The sequence below is a fragment of the Nerophis lumbriciformis genome, linkage group LG37, assembly GCF_033978685.3.
Source record: "Nerophis lumbriciformis linkage group LG37, RoL_Nlum_v2.1, whole genome shotgun sequence".
Lineage (NCBI taxonomy): Eukaryota > Metazoa > Chordata > Actinopteri > Syngnathiformes > Syngnathidae > Nerophis > Nerophis lumbriciformis.
The window spans coordinates 1766822-1780000 of record NC_084584.2 but is presented as its reverse complement, the minus strand read 5'-3'; the positions used below and the strand labels follow the sequence as shown (position 1 = coordinate 1780000).

Genomic DNA, 13179 nt, shown 5'->3' with positions numbered 1-13179 from the left:
TACAATGATACTTGTCAATATACATGAATACTAGAATAATACTTGTCAATATACATGAATACTATAATAATACTTGTCAATATACATGAATACTATAATACTTGTGAATATACATGAATACTATAATAATACTTGTGAATATACATTAATACTATAATACTTGTGAATATACATTAATACTATAATACTTGTGAATATACATGAATACTATAATAATACTTGTCAATATACATGAATACTATAATAATACTTGTCAATGTACATGAATACTATAATACTTGTCAATATACATGAATACTACAATAATACTTGTCAATATACATGAATACTATAATACTTGTGAATATACATGAATACTATAATACTTGTGAATATACATGAATACTATAATAATACTTGTGAATATACATGAATACTATAATAATACTTGTGAATATACATGAATACTATAATAATACTTGTGAATATACATGAATACTATAATAATACTTGTGAATATACATTAATACTATAATACTTGTGAATATACATGAATACTATAATACTTGTGAATATACATGAATACTACAATACTTGTGAATATACATGAATACTATAATACTTATGAATATACTGTACTTCTGTCATGAATACTTTAATAATACTTGTGAATATACATGAATACTATAGTACTTGTGAATATACTGTACTTCTGTCATGAATACTTTAATAATACTTGTGAATATACTTGTCATGAATACTATAATACTTGTGACTCCGTCATGAATACTATACTTGTGAATATACATGAATACTCGAATAATACTTGTCAATATACATGCATACTAGAATAATACTTGTCAATATACATGAATACTATAATACTTGTCAATATACACACATACTATAATAATACTTGTCAATATACATGAATACTATAATACTTGTCAATATACACACATACTATAATAATACTTGTCAATATACATGCATACTATAATAAAACTTGTCAATATGCATGAATACTATAATAATACTTGTCAATATACATGCATACTAGAATAATATAATAATACTTGTGAATATACATGAATACTATAATACTTGTAAATATACATGAATACTATAATAATACTTGTCAATATACATGCAGACTATAATAATACTTGTCAATATACATGAATATTATAATACTTGTCAATATACATGAATACTACAATACCTGTCAATATACATGAATACTATAATACTTGTGAATATACATGAATACTATAATACTTGTGAATATACATGAATACTATAATAATACTTGTGAATATACATGAATACTATACTTGTGAATATACTTCTCTGTCATGAATACTATAATAATTGTGAATATACTTCTCTGTCATGAATACTATAATACTTGTGAATATACATGAATACTATGATACTTGTGAATATACATGAATACTATAATAATACTTGTGAATATACTTCTCTGTCATGAATACTATAATACTTGTGAATATACTTCTCTGTCATGACTACAATTATAATACTTGTGAATATACTTCTCTGTCATGAATACTATTATAATACTTGTGAATATACTTCTCTGTCATGAATACTATTATAATACTTGTGAATATACATGAATACTATAATAATACTTGTGAATATACTTCTCTGTCGTGAATACTATTATACTTGTGAATATACTTCTCTGTCATACTATTATAATACTTGTGAATATACATGAATACTATAATACTTGTGAATATACTCTGTTATGAATACTATAATAATACTTGTGAATATACTTCTCTGTCATGACTATATATACTTCTCTGTCATGACAATTATAATACTTGTGAATATACTTCTCTGTCATGAATACTATTATAATACTTGTGAATATACATGAATACTATAATAATACTTGTGAATATACTTCTCTGTCATGAATACTATTATTATACTTGTGAATATACTTCTCTGTCATGAATACTATTATAATACTTGTGAATATACTTCTCTGTCATGAATACTATTATAATACTTGTGAATATACTTCTCTGTCATGAATACTATTATAATTAGGGGAGTAACGGTACACAAACATCTGTGTTCGGTACGGTTAATTTTCGGTACAGTAAGAAAACAACAAAATATACATTTTTTGGTTATTTATTTACCAAATGTGTAAACAATGGCTTTATCCTTTTAACATTGGGAACAATATAATCATTCTGCCCAAAAATAGAAATAGCTGTGTGTGATGGATGTGAGCCACCATGAGGCTGATCAGTGCAACAGCAGGCAGGCATCAATGCTAAGCATAATAACAACACACACACACACACACACACACACACACAGGGTCCATTGCCAGGGTTAACATCACCTTGTGGTGGTTTAACATCACCTTGTGGTGATCTAACATCACCTTGTGGTGGTCTAACGTCACCTCGTGGTCTAACGACACCTTGTGGTGGTCTAACATCACCTTGTGGAGGTCTAACGTCACCTTGTGGTGGTCTAACATCACCTTGTGGTGGTCTAACGTCACCTTGTGGTGGTCTAACATCACCTCATGGTGGTCTAACATAGATAGATAGTACTCACCTTGTGGTGGTCTAACATCACCTTGTGGTGGTCTAATGTCACCTTGTGGTGGTCTAACATCACCTTGTGGTGGTCTAACGTCACCTCGTGGTGGTCTAACGTCACCTTGTGGTGGTCTAACATAGATAGATAGTACTCACCTTGTGGTGGTCTAACATCACCTTGTGGTGGTCTAATGTCACCTTGTGGTGGTCTAACATCACCTTGTGGTGGTCTAACATCACCTCGTGGTGGTCTAACGTCACCTCGTGGTCTAACGATACCTTATGGTGGTCTAACATCACCTTGTGGTGGTCTAACATCACCTCGTGGTGGTCTAACGTCACCTCGTGGTCTAACGATACCTTATGGTGGTCTAACATCACCTTGTGGAGGTCTAACGTCACCTCATGGTGGTCTAACGTCACCTTGTGGTGGTCTAACATAGATAGATAGTACTCACCTTGTGGTGGTCTAACATCACCTTGTGGTGGTCTAATGTCACCTTGTGGTGGTCTAACATCACCTTGTGGTGGTCTAACATCACCTCGTGGTGGTCTAACATCACCTCGTGGTGGTCTAACGTCACCTCGTGGTCTAACGATACCTTATGGTGGTCTAACATCACCTTGTGGAGGTCTAACGTCACCTCATGGTGGTCTAACGTCACCTTGTGGTGGTCTAACATAGATAGATAGTACTCACCTTGTGGTGGTCTAACATCACCTTGTGGTGGTCTAATGTCACCTTGTGGTGGTCTAACATCACCTTGTGGTGGTCTAACGTCACCTCGTGGTGGTCTAACGTCACCTTGTGGTGGTCTAACATAGATAGATAGTACTCACCTTGTGGTGGTCTAACATCACCTTGTAGTGGTCTAATGTCACCTTGTGGTGGTCTAACATCACCTTGTGGTGGTCTAACATCACCTTGTGGTGGTCTAACATCACCTTGTGGTGGTCTAACGTCACCTCGTGGTGGTCTAACGTCACCTTGTGGTGGTCTAACATAGATAGATAGTACTCACCTTGTGGTGGTCTAACATCACCTTGTGGTGGTCTAATGTCACCTTGTGGTGGTCTAACATCACCTTGTGGTGGTCTAACATCACCTTGTGGTGGTCTAACGTCACCTTGTGGTGGTCTAACATCACCTTGTGGTGGTCTAACATCACCTCGTGGTGGTCTAACGTCACCTCGTGGTCTAACGATACCTTATGGTGGTCTAACATCACCTTGTGGTGGTCTAACGTCACTTCGTGGTGGTCTAACGTCACCTTGTGGTGGTCTAACGTCACCTTGTGGTGGTCTAACATAGATAGATAGTACTCACCTTGTGGTGCTCTAACATCACCTTGTGGTGGTCTAACGTCACCTCGTGGTCTAACGACACCTTGTGGTGGTCTAACATCACCTTGTGGTGGTCTAACGTCACTTCGTGGTGGTCAAACGTCACCTTGTGGTGGTCTAACATAGATAGATAGTACTCACCTTGTGGTGCTCTAACATCACCTTGTGGTGATCTAACGTCACCTTATGGTGTCCTAACGTCACCTCGTGGTGGTCTAACGTCACTTTGTGGTGGTCTAACGTCAACTTGTGGTGGTCTAACGTCACCTTGTGGTGGTCTAACGTCACCTTGTGGTGGTCTAACATAGATAGATAGTACTCACCTTGTGGTGCTCTAACATCACCTTGTGGTGGTCTAACATCACCTTGTGGTGGTCTAACGTCAACTTGTGGTGGTCTAACGTCAACTTGTGGTGGTCTAACGTCAACTTGTGGTGGTCTAACGTCAACTTGTGGTGGTCTAACGTCACCTTGTGGTGGTCTAACATCAACTTGTGGTGGTCTAACATCACCTTGTGGTGGTCTAACGTCAACTTGTGGTGGTCTAACGTCAACTCGTGGTGGTCTAACGTCAACTTGTGGTGGTCTAACGTCAACTTGTGGTGGTCTAACGTCACTTCTATGTCCCCCAAAGGACTACGCGCTGTCCCCGCCCACCACATACGCCAAAGTCTTGCGCGTGGTGGACCTGACGGCCCTGAAAGACGTGGAGCACCAGGCGTGCCCGTGCGGGACCACCATGGGCCGCTGGGCTCGCACCCAGCTGCTGGCGAGGGTGTGCCAGGAGACGGCGTTGGCCATGCAGGCCAGCGAGGTGTCGGCGTGCGTGTGGGACATGTCCATCGAGGTGAGGCTGAATGGCCTGGTGACGGGCCGCAGCTACGAGCAGGTGTCGCAGGCCTTGCTCCTGCACCGCCTCTGCCCCCTCAACATGCACTTCCTGGGCTTCCGGGCCGACTCCCTGGCGCCCAGGCAGTTCTTCTACGTCCTGCGCCTGGCCCGGCCCGAGCTCATCACCTCCCTGGAGGTGGTGCACAACGTCCCGCTGGAGGCGGCCCACCTGGAGGTGCTGCTCTCCCGGGTGGAGTTCCCCAGGCTGTGCTCCCTGGCGCTGCCCGCGGGGGCGCTGGACGTGAGGAGGCTGGGCCCGGATGAGGACGACCTCCTGGCCACGCTCGGCCGCCTGCTGGCACGACTCACCCGCCTCACCCGCCTCTCGCTGGGCTTCTCCGTGCTCACTGGCCACATACGCAGACTGCTCAGGTGAGTCACCTCCTAGTTCTGACATTCATGTACACTATGTCTACCCAGTACAAATAGTAAGTACACAGCAACCCATGTGCACGTATTACTTTTAGCCAGTAGCAAGTACACAGATGCACATGTGTACTTACTACTTCTACCCAGTAGCGGTAGTATGTACTGTACACAAGGATGTATGTGCAATTATTACTTTTACTCAGTAGAAGTAGTAAGTACACAGAAACACATGTGCACTTACTAGTTCTACCCATTAGTAGTATGAACACAGGGACAGCTGTGTACTCACTATTTTTACCTAGTAGTAGTAAGTACACCAGAACAGATGTGCACTTACTACTTTTACCCAGTATCAGTAGTAAGTACACAGATACGCATGTGTACTTTCTACTTTTACCCAGTATCAGTAGTAAGTACACAGATACACACGTGTACTTACTACTCCTACTGGGTAGAAGTAGTATGTACTGTACAAAAGAGACATATGTGCAATTATTACTTTTACTCAGTAGGAGTAGTAAGTACACAGGGACAGATGTGCAATCACTACTTCTACCCAGTAGCAGTGGTAAATACACAGGGACAAATGGGTACTCACTACCTTTACCCAGTAAAAAGATGAAGTACACAGGAACTTACAATTTTTACCCAGTAGAAGTACTAAGTACACAGGAACACAGGTGTACTCACTACTTTTACCTAGTGGTAGTAGTAAGTATACAGGAACACGTGCACTTGCTGCTACTACTACCCAGCGGTAGTAGTAAGTACACCAGAACAGATGTGCGATCACTACTTTTACCCAGTATCAGTAGTAAGTACACAGATACACATGTGTACTTACAACTTCTACCCAGTAGAGGTAGTATGTACTGTACACAGGGACAGATGTACAATCACTACTTTTACCCAGTAAAAGGAGTAAGTACACAGGACCACATGTGTACTCACTACTTTTACCCAGTATCAGTAGTAATTACACAGGAGCGTGTGTACTCACTACTTTTACCTAGTAGTAGTAGTAAGTATACAGGAACACGTGCACTTGCTGCTACTACTACCCAGCGGTAGTAGTAAGTACACCAGAACAGATGTGCACTTACTACTTTTACCCAGTATCAGTAGTAAGTACACAGATACACATGTGTACTTACTACTTCTACCCAGTAGTGGTAGTATGTACTGTACACAGGGACAGATGTGCAATCCCTACTTTTACCTAGTAAAAGGAGTAAGTACACAGGACCACATGTGTACTCACTACTTTTAACTAGTATCAGTAGTAATTACACAGGAACGTGTGTACTCACTACTTTAAACCAGTAGAAGTACCAAGTACGCAGAAACACAGGTGTACACACTACTTTTTCCCAGTAGAAGTACTAAGTACACAGGAACACATGTGGACTAACTACTTTTTACCCAGTAAAAGCACCAAGTACACAGGAACACTTGTGGACTTAGTACTTCTACCCAGTAGAGGTACCAAGTACACAGGAACACGTGAACTTACTACTTCTACCCAGTAAAAGTACCAAGTACGCAGAAACACAGGTGTACACACTACTTTTTCCCAGCAGAAGTACTAAGTACACAGGAACACATGTGGACTTAGTACTTCTACTGGGTAAAAGTACCAAGTACACAGGAACACATGTGGACTTAGTACTTTTACCCAGTCGGAGTACCAAGTACACAGGAACACGTGAACTAACTACTTTTACTTAGTAGAAGTACCAAGTACACAGGAACACTTGTGGACTTAGTACTTCTACCCAGTAGAAGTACCAAGTACACAGGAACACATGTGGATTTACTACGTTTACCCAGTAGAAGTACCAAGTACACAGGAACACATGTGGACTTAGTACTTTTACCCAGTAGGAGTACCAAGTACACAGGAACACGTGAACTAACTACTTTTACTTAGTAGAAGTACTAAGTACACAGGAACACATGTGGACTTAGTACTTTTACCCAGTAGAAGTACCAAGTACACAGGAACACATGTGGACTTAGTACTTTTACCCAGTAGGAGTACCAAGTACACAGGAACATGTGAACTAACTACTTTTACTTAGTAGAAGTACCAAGTACACAGGAACACATGTGGACTAACTACCTTTTACCCAGTAAAAGCACCAAGTACACAGGAACACTTGTGGACTTAGTACTTCTACCCAGTAGAGGTACCAAGTACACAGGAACAGGTGGACTTACTACCTTTACCCAGTAAAAGTACCAAGTATGCAGAAACACAGGTGTACACACTACTTTTTCCCAGTAGAAGTACTAAGTACACAGGAACACATGTGGACTTAGTACTTCTACTGTGTAAAAGTACCAAGTACACAGGAACACATGTGGACTTAGTACTTTTACCCAGTAGAAGTACCAAGTACACAGGAACACATGTGGACTTAGTACTTTTACCCAGTAGGAGTACCAAGTACACAGGAACATGTGAACTAACTACTTTTACTTAGTAGAAGTACCAAGTACACAGGAACACATGTGTACACACTACTTTTAACCAGCATCAGGAGTAATTACACAGGAACGTGTGTACTCACTACTTTAAACCAGTAGAAGTACCAAGTACGCAGAAACACAGGTGTACACACTACTTTTCCCCAGTAGAAGTACTAAGTACACAGGAACACATGTGGACTAACTACTTTTTACCCAGTAAAAGCACCAAGTACACAGGAACACAAGTGTACACACTACTTTTTCCCAGCAGAAGTACCAAGTACACAGGAACACATGTGGACTTACTACTTTTACCCAGTAGAAGTACCAAGTACGCAGAAACACAGGTGTACACACTACTTTTTCCCAGCAGAAGTACCAAGTACGCAGAAACACAGGTGTACACACTACTTTTTCCCAGTAAAAGCACCAAGTACACAGTAACACTTTTGGACTTAGTACTTGGTGCTTTTACTGGGTAAAAAGTAGTTAGTCCACATGTGTTCCTGTGTACTTGGTACTTCTACTAAGTAAAAGTAGTTAGTTCACGTGTTCCTGTGTACTTGGTACTCCTACTGGGTAAAAGTACTAAGTCCACATGTGTTCCTGTGTACTTGGTACTTCTACTGGGTAAAAGTACTAAGTCCACATGTGTTCCTGTGTACTTGGTACTTTTACCCAGTAGGAGTACCAAGTACACAGGAACACGTGAACTAACTACTTTTACTTAGTAGAAGTACCAAGTACACAGGAACACATGTGGACTAACTACTTTTTACCCAGTAAAATAACCAAGTACACAGTAACACTTGTGGACTTAGTACTTCTACCCAGTAGAAGTACCAAGTACACAGGAACACATGTGGATTTACTACTTTTACCCAGTAGAAGTACCAAGTACACAGGAACACATGTGGACTTAGTACTTTTTCCCAGTAGAAGTACCAAGTACACAGGAACACATGTGGACTTAGTACTTTTTCCCAGTAGAAGTACTAAGTACACAGGAACCCATGTGGACTTACTACTTCTACCCAGTAGGAGTACCAAGTAGACGAGAGGAAGTGAGTGACTAGAGTGGTGTTGTTAGTCCTCTCTCCACAGCACTGGAAAGTCTGGAGTTGGCCAACTGCTGCCTGAGCCGGGTGGACATGACCTACCTGTCCAACAGTCTGCACAGTGAGAACCTGGTCCACCTGGACCTGAGTGGTCACCAGGTCACGGCCGACTTAGCCGCTCCCTTCCACAAGCTGCTGGGCCGCTGCTCGTCCACGCTGGCCACGCTGGTGCTGGAGGAGTGTGGCGTGGAGGACGCACACGTGGACGCCCTGGTGGGCGCGCTGAGCCGCTGCCAGGCGCTGGAGGAGCTCAAGCTGCTGGGCAACCCTCTGACCTCTTGGGGCCTGCGGGGGATCTTCTCCGCCTTGTCCGCCGACTTCCCCAAGCTGAGGTACGTGGAGATCCCGGTGCCCCGCGACTGCTACCCGGAGGACGCCGTCTACCCGCTGGACGACGCCGTCCTTCTGCGGTACGACCGGGCGCTCTTCCGGGAGGTCCGGGAGCAGCTGCTGGGGGTCCTGGCGGGCGCCGGCAGAGGCAGCGTGGAGGTGTGCACCCCGCTGATGGGCGTCTATGACGCAGACCTCAAGGAGACCAGCAACGAGCTGGGAGTGTCCATGCTCAAGTCCTTCCACGCCGTGGTGGAGAACTTCCTGGGCACGGTCACGGAGGTGGACGACCGGAGGAGCCAGAAGAACTGAACGCCTCACTACTTCTACTACGCCAATAAACTGTGTGACTACTTCTACTACGCCAATAAACTGTGTGACTACTTCTACTACGCCAATAAACTGTGTGACTACTTCTACTACGCCAATAAACTGTGTGACTACTTCTACTACGCCAATAAACTGTGTGACTACTTCTACTACGCCAATAAACTGTGTGACTACTTCTACTACGCCAATAAACTGTGTGACTACTTCTACTACGCCAATAAACTGTGTGACTACTTCTACTACGCCAATAAACTGTGTGACTACTTCTACTACGCCAATAAACTGTGTGACTACTTCTACTACGCCAATAAACTGTGTGACTACTTCTACTACGCCAATAAACTGTGTGACTACTTCTACTATGCAAATAAACTGTGTGACTACTTCTACTACGCCAATAAACTGTGTGACTACTTCTACTTCGCAAATAAACTGTGTGACTACTTCTACTACGCCAATAAACTGTGTGACTACTTCTACTACGCCAATAAACTGTGTGACTACTTCTACTACGCCAATAAACTGTGCGGCTACTTCTACTACGCCAATAAACTGTGTGACTACTTCTACTTCGCAAATAAACTGTGTGACTACTTCTACTACGCCAATAAACTGTGTGACTACTTCTACTACGCCAATAAACTGTGTGACTACTTCTACTACGCCAATAAACTGTGCGACTACTTCTACTACGCCAATAAACTGTCCGACTACTTCTACTACGCCAATAAACTGTGCGACTACTTCTACTACGCCAATAAACTGTGCGACTACTTCTACTACGCCAATAAACTGTGCGACTACTTCTACTACGCCAATAAACTGTGCGACTACTTCTACTACGCCAATAAACTGTGTGACTACTTCTACTACGCCAATAAACTGTGTGACTACTTCTACTACGCCAATAAACTGTGTGACTACTTCTACTACGCCAATAAACTGTGTGACTACTTCTACTACGCCAATAAACTGTGCGACTACTTCTACTACGCCAATAAACTGTGCGACTACTTCTACTACGCCAATAAACTGTGCGACTACTTCTACTACGCCAATAAACTGTGTGACTACTTCTACTACGCAAATAAACTGTGTGACTACTTCTACTACGCCAATAAACTGTGTGACTACTTCTACTACGCCAATAAACTGTGTGACTACTTCTACTACGCCAATAAACTGTGTGAGTACTACTACTACGCCAATAAACTGTGTGACTACTTCTACTACGCCAATAAACTGTGTGACTACTTCTACTACGCCAATAAACTGTGTGACTACTTCTACTACGCCAATAAACTGTGTGACTACTACTACTACGCCAATAAACTGTGTGACTACTTCTACTACGCCAATAAACTGTGTGACTACTTCTACTACGCCAATAAACTGTGTGACAACTCCTACTACGCCAATAAACTGTGCGACTACTTCTACTACGCCAATAAACTGTGTGACTACTTCTACTACGCAAATAAACTGTGTGACTACTTCTACTACGCCAATAAACTGTGTGACTACTTCTACTACGCAAATAAACTGTGTGACTACTTCTACTACGCAAATAAACTGTGTGACTACTTCTACTACGCCAATAAACTGTGTGACTACTTCTACTACGCAAATAAACTGTGTGACTACTTCTACTACGCCAATAAACTGTGTGACTACTTCTACTACGCCAATAAACTGTGCGACTACTTCTACTACGCCAATAAACTGTGTGACTACTTCTACTACGCCAATAAACTGTGCGACTACTTCTACTACGCCAATAAACTGTGTGACTACTTCTACTACGCAAATAAACTGTGCGACTACTTCTACTACGCAAATAAACTGTGTGACTACTTCTACTACGCCAATAAACTGTGTGACTACTTCTATTACGCCAATAAACTGTGTGACTACTTCTACTACGCCAATAAACTGTGTGACTACTTCTACTACGCCAATAAACTGTGCGACTACTTCTACTACGCCAATAAACTGTGTGACTACTTCTACTACGCCAATAAACTGTGTGACTACTTCTACTACGCCAATAAACTGTGTGACTACTTCTACTACGCCAATAAACTGTGTGACTACTTCTACTACGCCAATAAACTGTGTGATTACTTCTACTGCGCCAATAAACTGTGTGACTACTTCTACTACGCCAATAAACTGTGCGACTACTTCTACTACGCCAATAAACTGTGTGATTACTTCTACTACGCCAATAAACTGTGCGACTACTTCTACTACGCCAATAAACTGTGTGACTACTTCTACTACGCCAATAAACTGTGTGACTACTTCTACTACGCCAATAAACTGTGCGACTACTTCTACTACGCCAATAAACTGTGCGACTACGTCTACTACGCCAATAAACTGTGCGACTACTTCTACTACGCCAATAAACTGTGTGACTACTTCTACTACGCCAATAAACTGTGTGACTACTTCTACTACGCAAATAAACTGTGTGACTACTTCTACTACGCCAATAAACTGTGTGACTACTTCTACTACGCCAATAAACTGTGCGACTACTTCTACTACGCCAATAAACTGTGTGACTACTTCTACTACGCCAATAAACTGTGCGACTACTTCTACTACGCCAATAAACTGTGTGACTACTTCTACTACGCCAATAAACTGTGCGACTACTTCTACTAAGCCAATAAACTGTGCGACTACTTCTACTATGCCAATAAACTGTGTGACTACTTCTACTACGCCAATAAACTGTGTGACTACTTCTACTACGCCAATAAACTGTGTGACTACTTCTACTACGCCAATAAACTGTGTGACTACTTCTACTACGCCAATAAACTGTGTGACTACTTCTATTACGCCAATAAACTGTGTGACTACTTCTATTACGCCAATAAACTGTGCGACTACTTCTACTACGCCAATAAACTGTGTGACTACTTCTACTACACCAATAAACTGTGTGACTACTTCTACTACGCCAATAAACTGTGTGACTACTTCTACTACGCCAATAAACTGTGTGACTACTTCTACTACGCCAATAAACTGTGTGACTACTTCTACTACACCAATAAACTGTGTGACTACTTCTACTAAGCCAATAAACTGTGTGACTACTTCTACTACGCAAATAAACTGTGCGACTACTTCTACTACGCCAATAAACTGTGTGACTACTTCTACTACGCCAATAAACTGTGCGACTACTTCTACTACGCCAATAAACTGTGTGACTACTTCTACTACGCCAATAAACTGTGTGACTACTTCTACTACGCCAATAAACTGTGTGACTACTTCTACTACGCCAATAAACTGTGTGACTACTTCTATTACGCCAATAAACTGTGTGACTACTTCTACTACGCCAATAAACTGTGTGACTACTTCTACTACGCCAATAAACTGTGTGACTACTTCTACTACGCCAATAAACTGTGTGACTACTTCTATTACGCCAATAAACTGTGTGACTACTTCTACTACGCCAATAAACTGTGTGACTACTTCTACTACGCCAATAAACTGTGCGACTACTTCTACTAAGCCAATAAACTGTGCGACTACTTCTACTATGCCAATAAACTGTGTGACTACTTCTACTACGCCAATAAACTGTGTGACTACTTCTACTACGCCAATAAACTGTGTGACTACTTCTACTACGCCAATAAACTGTGTGACTACTTCTACTACGCCAATAAACTGTGTGACTACTTCTATTACGCCAATAAACTGTGTGACTACTTCTATTA

The 13179-nt window shown here is 41.6% G+C and overlaps 1 protein-coding gene across 1 annotated transcript in view; it reads left to right on the top strand.

The window, feature by feature from the left end:
- The window catches only part of lrrc14b (leucine rich repeat containing 14B), a 10218-nt gene extending 744 nt beyond the window's left edge, over positions 1-9474 (top strand). Inside the window, exons 2-3 of the mRNA XM_061931478.2 lie at positions 4552-5180; positions 8740-9474. Coding sequence (XP_061787462.2) covers positions 4552-5180; positions 8740-9409 — 1299 coding nt within the window. The 3' untranslated portion in view covers positions 9410-9474. The remainder of the gene's footprint in view (positions 1-4551; positions 5181-8739) is intronic.
- The last annotated feature ends 3705 nt before the right edge of the window (positions 9475-13179 follow it).